Here is a 21,463-nt window from a genome sequence, read left to right as displayed (position 1 = left end):
TCTAGAACCTAGCCCTGCATCTGTCTCCTAACAGAAACTACAAATAAATTGCATTCAGATTGGAATTTAATCCTGTGTCCATCTCCATATAGTATACATGAACACGTCACATCTGAACACAATGTGATACAATCCAGTGCAATAACAGGCAATTCTGAGTTGTCTTACCCTGTGTTCCTAAAGAGCAATGGATGATAATGGGGCATTTGGGACACAAGGTATATAACTAACGACCAGAAAAAACCGTTGATGTCTTTCTGTTAACTCATCCCTTACACCCGGTGAGTTGTAATAAGTCTGTATCAGCGGCTCTACTGATAAGTCTGATACGGGCTGCGCACAAAGGATCCTGATCCTTAATTGGGCTTCTCAGCATAAATGTCATAAAAATAAACAATCATATACTACAGGACTCCCGAAAAGTTCCTCGGCATGAAAAACAAATTCCAGTGAATTGGGTGGGGGCAAGCAGAGGTTATATGGTCCCTGCCATCACAGAATCTGAGTGCTTGTCAACTTATGGACTTTCAACTGCCATTTGTACCTTTGAAATATCTCCCCCGGGCACTATCTCTGGCCAAGCATTCTGTAAATCAGTTCTGATCATCTAGCACATCTTCAACCCCTCACCATAGGGGCACTGGGAAAATAATTAGTGCATATAGTTAGGTCGGGATGGCCAGGCTATGGCCCAACTTGATTATCATACACATTGTAAGGAGAGCGATCACTTTAGATAAGCTATTACCAGCAGGAGAGTGGGGTGGGAGGAGGTATTTTTTCATGCTTTGTGTGTATATAAAAAGATCTTCTACACTTTCCACAGTATGCATCCGATGAAGTGAGCTGTAGCTCACGAAAGCTTATGCTCAAATAAATTGGTTAGTCTCTAAGGTGCCACAAGTACTCCTTTTCTTTTTAGGCTTTTCTTCAGAATTACTTTTCTCCTCTTTTCCTTCCACCAAGACAAATTCCCCACCCCATGACTCTGTTAAAGTGAAAAGCACAGAAAACAACATGCTCAAAAAAGGACAATAAAGTGGAATAATGAGATCATAGTGCATATAACTAATATATCAAAAAGAAATAAATTGAAGATTAAAGCACTGGACTGTAATGCGGTCTCATAGGTATGCTCACTGTACTGTATGTATCTGTACTGGACTGCAAAACAAATTCTCAACTCGAATATACATAATTCCATGTCAACACATGGCATTGCAGCAGATCAGTGTTTTCCATTGCATGTTGTATGATGGTGATGGGACTTTCATTAACATTAATTAATTAATATTCTGGGTCAGACCCTCAGCTGGTGTAAATCAACATAGCTCCATTGAAGTCAATGGAGCTGCATTGATCTACACCAGCTAAGCATCTGGCTCCACCTCTGCACTGGCTAAAAGACCAGTAACAACCAAACTTGTTTATGCCCCTGGGTGAACATCAGTGGATCCTCTGACTGAAACCCACACAGCACATTTATGAGGGGAGAGATTAGTAACCGGCAGAGAATATCAGAAGTCCTAGGAAGTGTGGCTTATGGGGCTTTCTTCTGTGGGATGATGGAGGGTTGGGCCCTGAAGTTCACCTTACAAGGTAGAGAAGAAAAGAAGAATAGGTGTGCTGAAAGAATGCAGGTCCCTGTGGAGCCACGCACTAGACATGTGTTTTGGGCTGGCCCTTGGAGCAGAACCATGGAATTCCTGTTTTTTATTCACAGACCAGCTACAGAACTGAGCATCACCACACCAAGTGTCAGTGGCCTGCAGGCCTCCTGCTTTTAGGGATAACAGTTGGTTTGGTTTCCATAACAGCTCAAACTAGGGCAGTAACTGATGAATGTGATGAACGACGCATCTGATTTGGGACGTTGCCTAATGAGTTCTCCAACTCATTAGCTGGCCCAAATCCCAGAGGTCAGGAGACAGTGCTTTGTTTGCTACACCCACAGGCCAGTAATTCACATTTGGACCTTACCCCATGCGGTTTTTCATTTTACTGCTTCTGCCATCCCAAATGTTGGAAGCATGGAATTGAAAATAAAAGAATATTAATTCACCTCAATACGCGAACCCAAAAAAACCCACCACAGGTTTTAGCATTAAGTCTCTGAAGTGATGTTTTACAAAAGCGCTAGAGGGAGTCTATACAAGACATTGCCATCATGCCTATGAACAACTTTCAGCCAAGCCTTCATTATTTTTCCTTGCAAAAGGATTTGACAGCATGACTGTCTATTTTGCAGTAGGCCTGATGCATGCACAGAAAATGAATTAGATTAGCAGTTTGTTTTCTCTCTCCTCAGAGTTGTTTTCCCACTGTGTTATTAAGAGCGTTAAATGAAAACATTGCTACAGTCAAAACACCAAACTGTGCTAGAGTGGAAAGACACATTTATTCCCTTATGTGAAGGGCTTTAACGCTCTTACAACTCATCATAGCTTCACACTCACTTGGGTTATAGGTTTTGCCTCTTTTTACTGGTGTGGACAGATGATGCATAATCCCTTGGCAACCTATTATGCACGGAGTCTCTCTCATGCACTCACTCTGTTCCCTTCAGCATGCTCCAATATTGTACAAGCACACAGTACAATCTAATCCACAGAGGCCTACCATTTCAACGTTTTTACAGCGTGATAATTAACTTCTGTAATTACAGTGGCTGGCTGGACAGCATATAGTGGAAATGTACGAGCTCTTTATGATTTGAACAGAACAGTACAGTGTATTTCACCAGCAAGTTTATCCACAAAAGCGCAAGAACTCTGCAGCCTAAAGGACAAGGGATAAAGTGAACAGCTTCATAACCTTTAAAGGGGATTGTGGATGTTTTGTATCTCTCAAGATCAGACCAAGTCACTGTCTACGTACACAAGTGTCAAGGTTCCTTCCCCACTCTGAACTCTAGGGTACAGATGTGGGGACCTGCATGAAAAACCCCCTACGCTTATTTTTACCAGCTTAGGTTAAAACTTCCCCAAGGTACGAACTATTTTACCTTTTGTCCCTGGACCTTATTGCTGCCACCACCAAGCGTCTAACAAAAGTAACAGTGAAAGAGCCCACTTGGAAACGTCTTCCCCCCCCGCAAAATCCCCCCAAGCCCTACACCCCCTTTTCTGGGGAAGACTTGATAAAAATCCTCACCAATTGGTAGAGGTGAACACAGACCCAAACCCTTGGATCTTAAGAACAATGAAAAAGCAATTAGGTCTTAAAAGAAGAATTTTAATTAAAGAAAAGGTAAAAGAATCACCTCTGTAAAATCAGGATGGTAAATACCTTACAGGGTAATCAGATTCAAATCAGAGAGAATCCCTCTAGGCAAAACATTAAGTTACAAAAAGACACAAAAACAGGAATCTACATTCCATTCAGCACAACTTATTTTATCAGCCATTTAAACAAAACAGAATCTAATGCATATCTAACTAGACTGCTTATTAACCCTTTACAGGAGTTCTGACCTGCATTCCTGCTCTGGTCCCCGCAAAAAACAACAACACAGACAGAGAGAACCCTTTGTCCCCCCCCTCCAGCTTTGAAAGTATCTTGTCTCCTCATTGGTCATTTTGGTCAGGTGCCAGCGAGGTTATTTTAGCTTCTTAACTCTTTACAGGTGAAAGGGTTTTTCCTCTGGCCAGGAGGGATTTAAAGGTGTTTACCCTTCCCTTTATATTTATGACAGCAAGTTTTCAAGAACTAATTAACACTACTTTTTTAGAAAGGTAAAAAAGACAGAGAAAAAAATGATCTCTTTCAAATACCCCTGGAAAGGCACTATGGTCTGTCTGGAATGAGAATGGGACTGGCAGTCAGGAAACAATACATTCTAATCCTGACTTTACCACTGACTCACTGGACAAACAAAGGCAAATTAATTCACCATGCTGTGCCTCAGTTTCCCCTTCTCTAAAAATGAAGCAGAAGACCGAAGCCTATCTCCCCTCCCTAACAGCAGCAAAGGATCATTCAGAGGTTTCCCAGGCAGTCGCAGGAGGAGCTGGGAGCTCAGTGCACAACGATCAAGCTGCCCCCCCCCCTCTAGCTCTTTGCCATCTTTGACAGAGAGGGTCCGGGCATAAGAAGGGGTTATAACAAAGGCACAGGGACACAATGAGAGAGGGGGCAAATGGAGCACAGGGTGGGAGGGTTGGGTAGAGTGATCTGGAGGGATTGCTGATGCTGAAACAATTCACAAGATCAGAATTTGAGTAAACAGGGATATCACCACCATCACCATCCTGCCTGGCCCAATGGTATTCCAGTCACCACCAGTATCTTCTTAAAAACACTGATCTCCTGGATACCACTGTGCAGTAACTGTTGGTAAATTATGAGTTTAAATAGTGATCACTCTAGTTTTGTTTCTCTACATGGAGTCCCAGGCTCTTTCATTCTTCTCCCTATCCTTTTTCATTTTTTTCATTCCCTTCTCCAATATGCCCCTTTAAAAACAAAGCTCATGAAATCTTCAGTCTGCAGCTACGTCATCCACACAAGTTATAGCACTTATGCAATATCATCCCCAGGTTCTGTTTTACATTGTCGCAACATGTGTTTAGCAAGGCAGTTGATGTAACAGAGGAGACAACTGCATTAGTTGGGGAAATGATTTCAAGTCTTGTGCGCTATGGCATTATCTTTCTACCTGTCCAGCAATAATCTGTTCATCCAGCAGCTAAACTCACCTGGTGTCTGGGCTAGCAGGGAGCAGACTCCGGTCTTGGGTGACATTACTTCCACTTGGGAGCATAGAGGTATATGATGTTGGCTCCAGTAATCCATGTGGGCTGATCGCTGCTGGGGTACTTGCAAGATGTTTGAAATGACATAAGAAAGTTAAGCACGCAGAGCATACATTCATGTATTCTAATACACTACTTTTGGCACACTGATCTAGTGTCCTTCATCAGAGTATCTCAGAGTGCTTTATAAAGCTGGGTTAGTATTATGCCAATTTTACAGATGGGGAAAGTGAGCCACAGACGTTAAAGCCAAAACTTCCCATAGCTCCTAGATTTTAATGGGAATTCTGACAGCATCTTTAAAATTCAGGCCACTAATGTAGATCTCTAAATGGATATAGGTGCCTAACCTTAGGTGCCCATATTTGAAAATTTTGGCCTAAGTGACTTGCCCAAGGTTACGTATCAAGGCACCAACTGAAGCAGTAAGAGAAAGCAGGAGTCCAGACTCCCAGTCCCCATCTCTTCTTAGTAGACCACATTGTAATAAAACTTGTGTGGTACAACAATAAATACAGACTCCTGGAACGACAATCAGTATTGTATCTATGCTCTCCTGATTCCAAAGTGGTAAGCTAAGCAAATTTATTTTTAATGAAAAAAAATAGTTTTGATCTATTAAAAGAGGTTATACCTGTTAAGGGTGAGCTTTTCACAAGTATTCAAGTGATTTAGGAGCACAGATCCCATTTGAAAGTCTTGCCTACAGCATTATTTTTCTCATCATCTTGTGTCTGTTATTAACAAGGCCTGGAGTTCCTTCTTCATGTCTTCTACCACAGTCACTCATGATAACATCTAACAAAATGTAACCCATGCTAACTGCAGTATTGCCTCCATTTTATATATAAACATTAGTCATGTGCCAAAGAGCACTGCTGAATTTCCAACATAAGAGAAGTCCCTCTTAAAATGTTTTATTTAAAATTAAGTTACAGCTCTTAAAGATGCCCTTTATCTATCCTATGTACAGGTGCAGCAGCCATCTTGCTGATACACCCCAACTCAGCATGTTCCCTCATTCTTCAGCTCTTCTGCTAAGATTGCCAATAATGTTGTCAACTGCAGAAGTGGTTTGTAGATCCTTGTCCCATAGAAATCACAGATACTAGAAACCAACCTTTACCAATGCAGGACTGTTTCCTATTGTATGTTTTCTAGTGCTTTGTCCTGTTTATTTTTTAAAATGTCTCAGTGATGGGATTGTCACCAGTTTCCTTGGGGAATCATTCTACAGCCTAACACATTTCACTGCAAACAGGATTTTTCTGCCATTGGTCTTTCATTTGCCCTTTCTTAGTTTCATCCTATTAATCCTACTTATAAATAAATCTCCCTTAAAGTGAGACCAAAAATTTCCTATTGCATAGGCCACCAAATGGTTGCCAGCAGGTAACGGCTTTTGGTCATTATTGGCCTGAACCAATTACATAGAGGAAAAAGGGTTCTTTATCCCATTGCTGGCTCTCAGAGCCACTGATGACTGTCAAAAGCCTTCTAAATCAACGTCATGGCATTTCAAAGAAACAAAAAACAACCCTCCACTCACACACATTTCCTAACAAATATCTCCACTCAATATGCAATGCTGAAACACGCAGCTTGACAGCAGAGGTTAGGAGAGCTCAAACAGAAATCTGAGAAGAGGATACATCATGCACCACTTAAGATCGAAGGTCACAGTCTAAGGACTCATCCGCCACAGGAAAATGGACTCTGCTCCCTGAAGTGAAAGCTTTGATTTAGAATCAGTGACCCATTCTCAAAGGCTAAATCCCTACTGATAGATACACTTAAAACAACCAGCCAGACAATTGAAAGAAACGTGTTTTAAAAGGCTTCACAGGGATTTCCCCCTCCCTGCCAAATCCCTTATTTTTCACACTGCCAATTGAGTGTGTGACTGTCATTAAGGTTTTGTCATCAGTTTCATTAGAAACATTCATATTCCAGGAGTTTATAAATTCTGTTGCTCCAGGCTGCCGCAGCTTGAATAAGAAAGAAAAACATGTCAGCTAAGTTAAATTACACACTCTGAAGCATAGCCATGTTGGTACCAGGATATTAGAGAGACTAGGTGGGGGAGGTAATATCTTTTATTGGACGAACTTCTGTTAGGGACAGAGAGGAGCTTTCGAGCTTCCACAGAGCTTCTGAGTATGTTTCAGTACTTCTGAGTACATTTCCCAGACCTGAAGAAGGGCTCTGTGTAAGCTCAAAAGCTTGTCTCTCCCTGAACAGCAGAAGCTGGTCCAATAAAAGAAATTACCTCATCCACTTTGACACTCTGAAGAGGACACCCATGTACCTGGGGCCACAGTTACTGCTTCTTCCTTTCTGCCCCCAAATGGGCACAGAATAATGAGGCAAAGCAACATTATGTTGTACCTGTATCCTGTACCCATCAACCCTTAAACAAGGGGCAGGGCTACTCAGGAAGACCAGGGCCTTAAAAAGCCCACTCCTAAGTGACCAGGGGAGCTAGCAAACAGGGGAGTTTTGCGAGGGGATTCTCCAGGGAGAGTGTGAGGGGAGGGGGGCACATGCACTTAACATTCCCTAAACTTCTTGAAACTTAAAGCCAAACACACCCCCTGATAAAAACAAAACAACAACAAAGGAACAAGCTTCAGGAGTAAAAAGAGAATGTAGGACGAAGTCCAGCAACAGAGTGGGGGTTACCCAGTTTATTGCACCCAATGCAGCATGTATGATTACCTGCCCTATGGGCAGGTGGCATTTGTGTGCATTTGGTGCAAGGAGCTCCTGGCCCTCAGAGACCGTGTATGGTCTTCGGAGACCAGGATGGCTGAGCTGGAAGAGCTCAGGGTGATACTGTTTAGTTTATCAATTTGTTCCGAAACCTCCTCTAATGACACCTCAATCTGGGACAGTTCCTCAGATTTGTCACCTAAAAAGAATGGCTCATGTTTGGAAACCTCCCTCACCTCCTCAACCATGAAGACCGATGCAAGGAATTCATTTAGTTTTTCTGCAATGGCCTTATCGTCCTTGAGTGCTCCTTTAGCATCTCGATCGTCCAGTGGGAATGTGGGGCACCTGGCCACTGTTGGAAGACAGGATACTGGGCTAGATGGACCTTTGGTCTGATCCAGGATGGCCATTCTTATGTTCTTATGATCAGACAGGAAAGCCAGCAAATCTCTCATACAGCCACCTGCATGGAATACTCATGCCCTGACCATGAGCTATTCAGGCAGAAGAGAGTGTATCAAGTGTGTTATGTTAAAATGCATGGAACATACCTCCTTAGCACTAAGCCCCATCCTGGAAAGCAGTGCAGAGACTGCAAAGTGTGTGAATTCCCTGAGATGGGGTGGAGCCAGGACCGTGGCACTGTCAATTACACTTTGCAGTTCTCTTCTTGGCCATGCCTTCTCTTCTTTACTCACATGTGTATGTGACAGAATCCAGGCCCTCGGGGGGCATTCAGGGGAAATCAACAAGTTATTCAATGGCTAAGGGCCTGATTTCAGTTAGACCTCACCCCAACCTCTTATTTTGTACCTTTAATAGCACAGGCACCATTGACACAAACTAGATATTATTATTAGATGTCAAACTACCCAATTGTGCCCACATACTGTGTTTCAGGTAGTTAAACATCAAAATAACCTCAGTTGCAACTGCACACAGCTACGGGAACAAAATAAGGAAGTCAGATTTTAAATTATCTCAATTTAAAAATATAAATTTATGTAGTTATTCCTTTGGCTGTTGCAATAAATAAAAACAGAACTGATTCTTCCTTTAAACCACTTTTAAAACCAATATAACTTCTTTGATTTAAACTGAGCTACTTTTGATTTATGTTGGTCAAGGACATGTCCCAAAATCTTAAAATATCCAATTCAGTAGTTTATAGCATTGTATAAAAACACTGGTATTTCTATATGGCAAATACTCTGTATATTTACCAATTAGACAGCTGTGCTTTTTTTAAAAACAGTCAAGTATTTTATTATAGCTATAAATGTATTTTGTTCCAAATTATTTACAATGCCCTCAATCGAACAAAGTTTCTTTCCCTACTAAGTTCATCCATTGTGGCAAACAGTGGTTTTCCACTTTCCATTTCAATGGAGCTTGGAGTTAATATAGCTTTTTTGAGTATATTTTTTTCTTTTGTCTATTAGCATCTTCAGTTATGTCAGCACAACTCTAGGACCAGCATTCTCTCAGTCAGTTCAACTGCACTGCCAGTAAAAAGGATAGCTTTCGATGTAAACAGTAATTCTCTTTTTCTTGACAACAGAGTACAGTAAGAAGCTCCCTCCCACAGTCACTGAACTTTGAGATTAAGAAACATTTTCCCTGAATGGGTATTTGTATTGAATTGTATTTTAAATGAAAGTAGATAATGTACAAGAACAAAGCTGACAAGAGAAAAATGATGGATGTCAAGAGAAATTTTTATAATCAAATTTCAGAGAGGTGTGATTTGTGCTTTACTTGTGTAGCCAAGTAGAAACAAAAAAAAGTCAAAATAAAATACACACTGGGGAAACATAATCTAAGTCACAGATACAGATAAGTGGACAGATACTCCACAGAGAGGAGAAACCTAGGAAGCAGCATGCTGAAAAAACCTAGAGATGACAATGAACAGGAAGTCAGCCCCCAACTAAAACCTCTCCAACGCATCATCAAGGATCTACAACCTATCCTGAAGGACGACCCATCACTTTCACAGATCTTGGGAGACAGGCCAGTCCTTGCTTACAGACAGCCCCCCAACCTGAAACAAATACTCACCAGCAACCCCACACCACACAACAGAACCACTAACCCAGGAACCTATCCTTGTAACAAAGCCCGTTGCCAACTGTGTCCACATATCTATTCAGGGGACACCAAAATAGGGCCTAATCACATCAGCCACACTATCAGAGGCTCGTTCACCTGCACATCTACCAATGTGATATATGCCATCATGTGCCAGCAATGCCCCTCCGCCCTGTACATTGGCCAAACTGGACAGTCTCTACGTAAAAGAATAAATGGACACAAATCAGATGTCAAGAATTATAACGTTCAAAAACCAGTCGGAGAACACTTCAATCTCTTTGGTCACTCGATTACAGACCTAAAAGTGGAAATTCTTCAACAAAACAACTTCAAAAACAGACTCCAACGAGAGACTGCTGAATTGGAATTAATTTGCAAACTGGGTACAATTAATTTAGGCTTGAATAAAGACTGGGAGTGGATGGGTCATTACACAAAGTAAAACTATTTCCCCATGTTTTTTCTCCTCCCCTCCCCCCACTGTTCCTCAGACATTCTTGTCAACTGCTGGAAATGGCCCACCTTGATTATCACTACAAAAGGTTTTTCCCCCCCTCCCCGGCTCTCCTGCTGGTAACAGCTCACCTTACCTGATCACTCTAGTTACAGCGTGTCTGATAACACCCCTTGTTTCATGTTCTGTGTGTATATAAATCTCCCCACTGTATTTTCCACTACATGCATCCGATGAAGTGAGCTGTAGCTCACGAAAGCTTATGCTCAAATAAATTTGTTAGTCTCTAAAGTGCCACAAGTCCTCCTTTTCTTTTTGCGGATACAGACTGACATGGCTGCTACTGAGACTTGGGTCTGTCACACAAAATGACCACAAAAGGCCAATGCAATTTTGAGCTGCATATGCAGTGGCAATGAGATATCATGTCCCAGAGACAGGAGGTAATTTTGCCTTCTTTGCTACCCATTGTTGTAGCTGGAATATTGTGATCAATTCTGGCACCTAATTACCAGATGTTAACAGATTGGAGGGAATTTAGAGCACAACACCAAAATTTACCAGGGGGCCAGAGGAACAGACTTATGAGGAAAGATGTAACTATATGTAGTTTGGCTAACTGTTGACTAATAGAGAGTTGAGACATGATAACAGTCTAATTTTCTGAAATGCATAAAAAAACGAAGAGGGGTTATATTGAGTGGTACAAGGCGTATAACTAGGAGTAATGGGACGAAACTGGATAGTGATAATTTAGGGTAGATATCATGATAATCTTTCTGATAGGGAGATGTATTAAACTGTGGAAGAGCCTTCTAAGGTGAAAAGCCAATCTCAAGGTACATTTAAAACTAGACTGGATATTGCACTAGTAATCACACTACTTGACATAAGAGACTAAATGACCCTGTAATTCTCTTTTCTATCTAATATCTATGATTTCAGGATTCATTGTCCAACTCTGAGTCTCAAACGTTCATATTTATGGCATTTCCTGTCTTCACTTCTTGCATCACCATATGGAACGGAGTGTTGTCTACTCCTGCATCCAATTTGTTTTCACTGAGCACAGATGTCCCTTCAGGGCTGGTAATTGCAAATACCAAATGAGGGTGATAGGAGTTTCTTTCACCTATCTGACAGCTCTGCCAAAACGAAGTCTTATTTTCTCTCCAAACAAAGAATCCAAAATATGAGCAAGGCACAGTGAAATAAAGGCAGCAAATAGCAGTGGACTAAGGGTATGTCTATGCTAGAAATGTAAGTCGACCTAATATACACAGGTGATGAACATCCACCGACCTAAGATGGACAGCGTGGGGAGCTGAGAGCCCGGTCTCTCAACTCCGGTGGCAGCTCCCTACTGGGAACCCTGCCCAGTAGGCTCCTGGAGGGCTGCCCCTTGCAGAGAGCCAGCGGAAGTAGCTTGGGGCTTCTCGCCCGCCAGAAGTGGAATCCAGATGCCCCAGCTTCTCGCACCCTCCCAACTGCTCCCTGCTGCGAGCTAGGCAGCCTTGTCATTGTGTGTGTTATAAATTCACAGTCCCAGATATACTGCAGGTTGGCCTCACACTGTTAGTCCACCCTCTGACTTGAGAGCCAAAATGGTCTTAAACTATCTCCATGTATAGGGCTTAACTGTAGATTCGACTTAAAGGATTCGACTTAAGGCTTTAAGAAGAGTCACCCATGGGACTTGTGATCTTTAAGAGCTTCTGATCATTCATCTTGCAGACACAACGGGGAAGGAGTTCACGATGGACATTTTCCATTCGGCTGAAAAGGACGTGACTAATACAAATGCCCGCCTTACCTTTGAAAAAGTTGGGCATATGCACTAGGAGCCTTCCCCAACAGCGCCTGACGTGCTGCATGTTGCCGTCTCTGCAGAGATGCTTTTTCCTGAGCAAGAAATATGATCAACTTATTACAATAACTTACAAGTACATACAGGCCTTCAGAAAGGTAACAAATGGCCACGACATTCCTGTCTCTGGTTAAGGCTGTGTTTACACTACAGACCTTACAGCGGCCTAGCTGTTCCGCTACAAGATCTCTCGTGTAGCCGCTCCATGCCAATGGGGGAGAGCACTCCCATTGACATAGTTAAACCACTTCCAATGAGCAGCGGTAATTATGTCAGCAGGAGAAGCTCTCCCACCGGCATAGTGCTGTGCACACTACCACTTATGCCAGTGAAACTCATGTTACTCGGGGGGGGGGGTGTTTTTTCACACCCCTGAGCAACACCAGTTTTGCTGACAAAAGTGGTGGTGTAGACATAGCCTAAGGCTCTTGAGTGTATAGGTTTAGCTATACTGGGAAATTACATTGTGTTATAACACGTTAACTAACACGGTGTTAAATATCACTCAGCACTCAGTGTAGACAGGACTTTTGTCTTTAAAGTCACGCCTGATTTTAAACATGGCGGTCCTGGTTTACACTGAAGCCCTGATTCTTCACTACATCTGAGCTATGCTAGGATGTAGCAGAAAGGGGTGACTGCAGGGAGCTGGCTGATTCACAGTCCCAGTATAAATTAAAACAAGAATAATCCTACTTTAATTTACGCTGCTTGCATAAGGTTCCTTTCACCAGCAAAGGATGGAGCAGGGATTTCCCTACACCCCCCATGAATTTCCCCAACACCCCCCTAGTTTTGTGAATAGTTACATGCTGTGTTGCCAATTTAGTGATTGTTTGGAAATTTGAATTGAAATTGAAATATTAATACGCACTTTAAAGCACATAATGTGCATGATAAAATATGTGTATCTGAAAAGGTAGAATAGATTTGAAAAGTATGAACATAGACTAGCTTCCTTATACAACTGTTGTTTTTTATGACAGTGTCAGTGCATTCATTTCGGTGATGTTGGCCAACCTAATAATTTCAAATGATGATTTGTAAGCAAAGTCTGAATGAGCTCTCCCTGACAGCTAGTGATGAGCTGGGGGCTGGGGGGAAAGGCTGCAGGACCAGATTGTATTTACATTCAAACCTAATCCACCTAGGTATCCAGCAAACAGAGCTGTGCTGCCCCAATGATAGATTTTGGCTAGGGTTCGGTTACAAATCACTTGAATGGGGGTGGGGGCAGGAATGAAATGTTGTTATTCTTATTGTATGAGTAAAGGGCAGTAGAACTGTACTCAGCCTGTGCTGATTGAGGGCATCAAGAGAGAGGGTGGGGACGGGTGTTTTGCTTGATGGTCTGCCTGAGTCACAAGTACTATTTGACCTGCCCCTCTCCACTGTTTAAAGACAGAGCTGATTAGGCTCCATAGATAGTCTTTTGTTTTGTTAAGTGACCACTACAGCTAAAATTACTGATAATCAGGTCTAAGTGCTCAGACCTGCTGTGGGGCAGTGTTTCTGTGGAAGAGACGGCCCAGCCTGCACTAGCAGTGAGGTTCCCCCACTGAGAGCTCAGCTGAAATCACTGAGGCTGGTGGAACCTCAAGAGACCAACTCGCAGAGGTCACAGTGGCAGGTGGCAGCAGAAGTGATGGCGCAGGGCTACTGGCAACAGAGTGATGGAGTGAACGGGGGCACAACAAACAACAGTGGCCAGAGCGAACAGTGAGCAGCTGGAGGAACGAGCAAGGCGCCTTCTTGCCCCCCACCTGGGAGGTGAACTCATGTGAAAGCAGCTCTGAAATCTGAGTCTCCACTGACCAAGGACAACACCGGTGAGTGTTCATGAGGTTGTTAAGAATGCTGGAGACACAACACAGTTCATGCGAACAAACATGGCTGTGGCATCATACTTTCTATTTAAGCAAGAGATACCACACACTACAAACTGGAGGCCAATGTTAAGTGCATTGTCACTTGTTCATCCTGAAGTTGAACACTGGTTTTGAACAAGACCAGCAAATGCTCACTATCTTTCTGCAAGAAACTCAACTGACTGGCTAGAAGCACGTGGTGCAACAGTGAAAGACTCAACAGTTGAAAAAGTGAAGAACTCTCTCACCACATTCAAAAAATTTGCATACATGGCTGATGAATGCACCGATGCAAATGGGCATCAAGTATTAAGTCATTGTGTTTGTTATCTGGATGTCAGTGGTAGGCCAGTAGATGCATTTCTAGATGTTCAAGTTATAGAAGGCACATCGGCTGCATCTGTGACAACTCACATCTTAGAAGAGTTAAATGCTTGTCAATTGGACCCCAAACAGATGGCTGCTTGTGCATTTGATGGAGCTGCAGACTTCTCTGGAAGACATGGTGAAGTACAAGCTTTGTTCAGAGAAAAGTGTAACCCTGATCTCTCCTATACACACTGCAGAGGCCATCTACTTCAACTAGTGCTAGTACGAGCCGCAGACTCTTCAAAAGACATTTAAAAAGTTATAAATTTAATGTCTTCATTATATTCTTTTTTCAGCAAGCGTCCAAAAAGACTGAATATCTTGGAAAATACAGAAGATACACTGGGACTGAAGTTCAAGTTAGTCCAACCTGGGAACACCCTCTGTCTTTCTCATGAGCGATCCTTGGCTGTTGTCTTAAAATTACTCCAGCCGTTATTACTGGCTTTGGAAAGTCTCTACCAAGATGGGATGGATCTAAGAAGTGAGGCTGGTGGATTACTTTTGCTACTACATTCAGAGAAGACTATTGCCATTCTCTCTCTTGTAAGTTCACTGTTGAAACCACTTGGGTCATTAAACAATGCCATCCAGGCATCTGCTACAACAGTGGTAGATCTTTGTCCAGCAATAGAAGCTACATTTGGATCAATCAGAGACCTAACCATTGAAAAAGTACTGGAAGAAGCAAAGACTTCAGTCCAGAAGTTGACTAATGAAGGCATTTATACTGAATCCTTAAGTGAAGAGGACAAGAAGTGTTTGTAAAGACAACTGAAAAGGTGCATAGACTTGATTCTTAAAAATGTACAACAGCAACTTCTAGATTCTATTCAACCTCTATGTAGCTTTTACAGATCCCTGTCCTATAAAACACTGACAGTTGAGTGGAGTGAGGCACTACCAGCAATGGGACTGCCATGTGCTCAGGACAGAATAGAGAATTTGAACACACAGTGGAATACCATACGAGGGATGAATGAAGATTTGACTTCAACTTCTTTTTTATCATCACTAGTGGCTCAACCCGATATTTGTGCTATGTTTCCTGAGATGAAAGAACTAGGAATTCATCTCTTGTTACTCCCAGTCACAACAGCTACAGCTGAGCGTTCTTTTTCATCATTGAATAGAATTTTGTGTTCTGAAAGAAGTCACCTTCTGCCTGATCATGTGAATGAACTAATGAGCATATCAATTGAAGGAATGGAAGTACTGAACACACGAGAAGCCACCAAAGATGAACACACATTGCATTCAAGAAGTTCATTAATGGAGTTGTGCAAAATTATAACAAGAAACCAAGAAGGATGTAGATGTAGTGCTTCATAGAAGGCTTGAGTAGCCAACTTCCATTTGTGTGATGATTTTAAAACATGAGTTAAATCTAATAAAATGGTCATGGAACATTTTTCAGTTTTTACTATGGTGCCATACAGCCCACCTTCACCCTCACAGTCTCACCCCTGATCGGCCCTGACCTTTCCCCCCTCCCCCCTAAATTCAAACACCCCCCTTTAATTTCAATTCCTGGGGAAAACACTGGGAAGGAGTATAGTAGAATTTGGCTCCAACATACTCCTGACATGCTGCTTTCCTTGTCCTCTCACTCTAAGGGTAGGGAGTGGTTGGTGGCTACCCCACCTGTGCCAACTCTACACCAGCTGAGATTTCCCCTACACAGAGGGAATTCTCTGCTGGAAATCTATGGCCACTTTCAGGGTTCTTTGTATACCTAGCACAAGGTAGCCTTAGCAGACTAGAGAATCAGTGTGTTAGTTAACATGTGCTGCATCAGCACAATATAATTTCCCAGTGCAGACAAATCCAGTGTGGGTAAGGCAAGAAAACGCTCAAAAAAACAACAGTCATTTTATAGTGACATTATCACATATTGATTTGGCATCACAATGGTACAATAAGACCCCACACCACAATTTATCTGGTGACGCTGACTCCCATCCCAAGAATGGCTCTCCAGATGGCAAAGGGTTCACAAGAAAGAGTCAGATTGCCTTGTTGAACCTATTCACCCACAGATTGTTGTGATTTCCTTCCCTTTTGCTACTCCAGCTAGGTCCAGACCTACACAGATTTCAGACAGATGTTTCACAAATCATGTACTTTGTAAAGAAGCAATTCTTTCTGATTTTTGTATAGATTGCAGGGCCTGGTTCTGTACTGCCTTGCAACTCGTGTAATTATTTCTACTTGTGCAACATTGGTATAATGTGTTTTGCACCCACAAGTTGCAAGGGCCATGGAGAATGATGGTTCTTTTCCTGGTCAGCAAGCCTTTCCTCTTACCCTGCTCCTGGATTGCCAGTGCTAGTCTTTTTATGCTCTTTCTCACTTTGCCATTCTACACATAGGAAGCAAGGAATGCAGTTGTAGCAGTCATGCCATATGCTTTTGTTGCCAAAAGTAAAGGAATCATTTCTTCTTCCAAATGGAACAATTAAACAGGATTTTACTTTAAATTCATAACAGACATATTTACAATCTTTAATATTGAAAATTATTGGAGCTGCACTCATGTTTCAAATTGGAGCACTTACTGACTGACATTTCAGTTGATCCTACAGAACCTCATCATACACATGAACAAATATATTGGGCACTTAGAAGGCCAAGTAAATAGCTTGGCAGATATTCCCAGCAACGAACATGGAAACTAATAAAGGAAGCCTTCTAGCCCACTGAAGAACTTAAACCCGGGCTAAATTATAGCCACCTTCATCATAAAATACTTATTTCCCTGGCTTGACAAAATGTAAAGTGTCAATATAAGATGCAATAAAGAGAGAGAGACATAAATCGCTGTGATACAGATGACAGCGGAAAGCTGCTGAAGTGAGAGAAACACAGCCTTCTCCTTCAGTTTAAGCTAATATATATTCTGATGAAATAAACATAAAATGAAATGACAGTTATTTAACTCTACATGGCATGAGACATGGGATTTTGCTTAAGATGTCTGAAAGATGGGAGGGTTCCCTGTCTGGGTAGCCCATTTTACAGTCATACCTTTCTCCCCACTAAAGAAAGCCTTTTTTTAAGTCTTGGATAGCGGTGATTTTTTTTGATTCTCTGCTCCATCCAGAATCAAAACTCTAGACATCAGAATCAGGTATAGCTTGCTATAAATACAGAGATAGTGGAAATAACTATCCAGCAAGCCAGGCCTGCCCAAACCATCATTCATCATTATGACTTCATAGCCCTGGAATGGAACATATTTTGAAGCTTCCATTGTTTTTTTCTTTCCCCTGCCGTTGTCATTGAAAAGGATCATTAGAAATATCTGCTTGACAGCACCAACTCCACCACAGCCTGCAAGGAGAGTGAATTAAAGTCTGCCTTTAGGGAACAACCTATAAAAAAAATGAAGCTTAGATTGCACAAGGTTGTTTAAAATTTAAGGTTTCAGAGTAACAGCCGTGTTAGTCTGTATTCGCAAAAAGAAAAGGAGTACTTGTGGCACCTTAGAGACTAACCAATTTATTTGAGCATGAGCTTTCGTGAGCTACAGCTCACTTCATCGGATGCATACCGTGGAAACTGCAGCAGACTTTATATATACACAGAGAATATGAAACAATACCTCCTCCCACCCCACTGTCCTGCTGGTAATAGCTTATCTAAAGTGATCATCAGGTTGGGCCATTTCCAGCACAAATCCAGGTTTTCTCACCCTCCACCCCCCCACACAAATTCACTCTCCTGCTGGTGATAGCCCATCCAAAGTGACAACTCTTTACACAATGTGCATGATAATCAAGTTGGGCCATTTCCTGCACAAATCCAGGTTTTCCCACATCCCCCCCACCCCCATACACACACAAACTCACTCTCCTGCTGGTAATAGCTCATCCAAACTGACCACTCTCCAAGTTTAAATCCAAGTTAAACCAGAACATCCCCCCCCCCCCCCCCCCCCAGATGTTCTGGTTTAACTTGGATTTAAACTTGGAGAGTGGTCAGTTTGGATGAGCTATTACCAGCAGGAGAGTGAGTTTGTGTGTGTATGGGGGTGGGGGGGATGTGGGAAAACCTGGATTTGTGCAGGAAATGGCCCAACTTGATTATCATGCACATTGTGTAAAGAGTTGTCACTTTGGATGGGCTATCACCAGCAGGAGAGTGAATTTGTGTGGGGGGGTGGAGGGTGAGAAAACCTGGATTTGTGCTGGAAATGGCCCAACCTGATGATCACTTTAGATAAGCTATTACCAGCAGGACAGTGGGGTGGGAGGAGGTATTGTTTCATATTCTCTGTGTATATATAAAGTCTGCTGCAGTTTCCACGGTATGCATCCGATGAAGTGAGCTGTAGCTCACGAAAGCTCATGCTCAAATAAATTGGTTAGTCTCTAAGGTGCCACAAGTACTCCTTTTCTTTTTTTAAAATTTAAGCACACTGTTGAGTCTCTGGGCCAAAAAAAGAAGAAAAAGCAGCAGTGAAACATGTCTGAATTCAATCTCTGGTGACAACCATGCCAAACATGCAGCCACTTAGGTGAATGAGAGTTTTGTCATTGACTTCAGTGGGAGCAGAATCGGGTTCAAAGCTCTTGATGTCCTGTTAGACAATTTCCTTGTATCTCATGGCAGCATATCCATTATTTATCCTGAATTTGGATTGTTTCCATGCATTCTTGTAGAAGTATATAGGAACTGATCCTCATCCAACTTAAACCACATAAATCAGAAGCAACTCCAACAGAATCAATGAAGTTACTCTGGTGTAAAACTGGTGTGAAAAGATTAAGCCCACAGTTCCCTACCCCATCTCCCCCTCAGATGATGATGCTCATGACATTTTCTTTCAGCTGCCTTTGGTACGCTTGATTCTGGGCATTCCACTCTGGGAAAATATTGACAAACTGGAAGGAGTTCAGAGAACAGCAGTAAAAATGATATGGGGGCTGGAGGGATAGACCAAAGCATAAACATCCTACTCATAGGTTAGCATTCTATATGTTTAAAATTAGAGCATTTCCCCCTTACCACTGGTGTTTTTTGTGCGGCAAGTTTGGCTGAGATTCTAACAGAGTAGTTTCTGGCTGAAGAGTCCGAAAATTCATTGATGTCAGAAGACTGGGCAATTCTAATGGTCCCTCCACTGGTTAAAGTTTTGTGATCTCCAAAAGACAGTGAGCTGGAATCTAGTAGGGAACAGGTATAGTTATTATTGCAACAAAACCCTTAATTTAAACTCTGTTTACAAGAAGTTGAAATCCTGTTGAAGAAACTCCATGTCTGCAGTTGCAGAATAACCAGGTACCTTTTCACACTGTTCTGGGTTTGCAAGTGGTAAGAATGAAAGTTAAAAAGATAATAAGACACTCAGTTCTAAGAAATAGATGCCAGGGAATGGAATAAAAATACTTAGCACTTTTTGTAATTTGTAAAACACTTTACAAATACTAACCAATTCATCCTCAAAATACCTAGGGAAGTGTAGGCTCCCAAAAATACTCAAAACAGAAACCACTGAGGGACACTGATGGTGTACAGCATGTTGTTATGCTTAATTTTATTTGCCTGAGGTGCTAGCTATTAAACATTGTTACCACTGTTAAGCTGTTTAAAGACTATGTTTGACCTACCTCACAGCCAGGGAATTTGAATCACTTGCCCTTCCTTTTGTCAGAATCATTTGCACCTGAATTTTTGTGCACACAATTCACCTCTGGGTGCAAATGTAAGTACTTGCACCTCTACCTGATTTACAAGTAGTCAGAAATGCAACTAAACCAGATAGCTGGAGATATAACTAACTCACTTTTTTCAAGCAAAATTTGAGGGTGCAAAACTACAGCCACAAATAAGGAGGCTGGGCTTCAGTTTAGCTAACAAATTACCGCTAAATATCAATTTAAAATTTAAAGAAAACCCTTACGAATATTTATATTATGGCAGTGTTTGGAAAACCCAGTCAGGAGAAAGGCTCCATTGTCGTAGGTGCTGTACAAAAGTAGTTCTCTCAAAGTACCTACAATCTAAAGAGAAGAGTAATAAATGAAGGGTGGAGGAGAGGGAGACAATCAAATACATACAATCTTACACACACATATTCATATTTTGTGTATGTTTGGTTTTGTAATTATGTAATAAATAAATGCCAACTTTCCCCAAATGTCTCTCAGCCTAGCCAGCTCAAGTTGCTGATATGCATATGCTGGAATTTCTAGTAATTAAAACAAGGGAGTTATGGCTCCTGAGTTCTATTCCAGGTGCTACAAATGATTAACTGAGCCTGATTTACAGACATGCTGAGCACCCACCACTCCCACCAACTTCAATGGGAATTCTGAGTGCTCAGCACCACTGATAATCAGCTACAGCACCAATGTCCCATCTGTGAAATGTTGTGAAGTATGTATTCCTATCCAGAGTGTTGTGAGGCTTACCTAATAGTTATAAAGCACCGACATCTTGGATGAAAGCTGCTACGTACGTGCAAAGCATTATCATCATATGAGTACGGTAATTTCTTCTATAAAAAGTGTTTCAAAAGAAGAGCTTATTGATTTCTCCCAGTGTCTTTATTCTGTACATGAACAAAAGATCTCAAATGGCAGCTCATTAAAAAAAAAATTAACAACCTATCATAATATCAGAGAACCAATCTTCTCCCTTCTACTCTCTTACTAAAAATGTCCAAAATAAAGTCAACCTTGAGGCAAATTCTTTAAAATGAATTATTTCACACCGTCCATAAGAAGAGATACTCTCTCCAGAACTAAGATATTTAAATTTATTTAAACTCCTATAAATGAAGCTCTAAGTGTATTTAACGATGCATAGTCAATTTAAAAGTTACTTTATGGAGAGCAAAATTACCAAAACCCAGTACTATTAATGGAATTTCTGTGGCTAGCAACAAAGTAAAAATTGACAATTCCAAAATGTGAAAGAATATTAAGATTTTGTTAAAGGAATGTCAGGTGCTTTAGACAGAACATATTATAATTAGATAAGATTCTCTTTTGTCCGTAATCCTTCCACATTGCGCTCCCTCCTGTGCCAGAAAGTTCTAGTTCCTAGTGAAGTGGTTCTCAAACTGTGGGTTGGGACCCCATTTTAATAGGGTCACCAAGGCTGGCTTAGACTTGCTGGGGCCCAGGGCTGAAGCCCAACCCCCACCACACAGGGCCAAAGCCTAAACCCGAGCACTTCAGCCCTCAGCAGTGGAGCTCAGGTTACAGGCCCCCTGCCTGGGGCTGAACCCCCACCATCTGGGGCAGTGGGGCTCAGACAGGCCCAGGCTTCTGTTCCCCTTCCTGGGGTCATGGAGTAATTTTTGTTGTCAGAAGGGGGTCATGGTGCAATGAAG

At 41.9% G+C, this 21,463-nt stretch overlaps 1 protein-coding gene across 6 annotated transcripts in view; it reads right to left on the bottom strand.

Moving 5' to 3' along the window:
- The window catches only part of LRGUK (leucine rich repeats and guanylate kinase domain containing), an 81,330-nt gene that overhangs the window by 3,921 nt on the left and 55,946 nt on the right, over window positions 1–21,463 (bottom strand). For 2 of the 6 annotated variants that reach the window (XM_048836705.2, XM_048836710.2), the window contains exons 16-19: window positions 19,132–19,289; window positions 11,831–11,919; window positions 4,698–4,817; window positions 1,981–2,007 (exon numbers count right to left, since the gene is read on the bottom strand). In XM_048836705.2, the coding sequence (XP_048692662.2) occupies window positions 1,981–2,007; window positions 4,698–4,817; window positions 11,831–11,919; window positions 19,132–19,289 (394 nt within the window). The remainder of the gene's footprint in view (window positions 1–1,980; window positions 2,008–4,697; window positions 4,818–11,830; window positions 11,920–19,131; window positions 19,290–21,463) is intronic. The other 4 variants (XM_048836706.2, XM_048836711.2, XM_048836708.2 and 1 more) reach the window with 2 other exon arrangements.

The sequence above is a fragment of the Caretta caretta genome, chromosome 1 (assembly GCF_965140235.1).
Source record: "Caretta caretta isolate rCarCar2 chromosome 1, rCarCar1.hap1, whole genome shotgun sequence".
Classification (NCBI taxonomy): domain Eukaryota; kingdom Metazoa; phylum Chordata; order Testudines; family Cheloniidae; genus Caretta; species Caretta caretta.
This window is presented reverse-complemented; position numbering and strand designations above follow the sequence as displayed.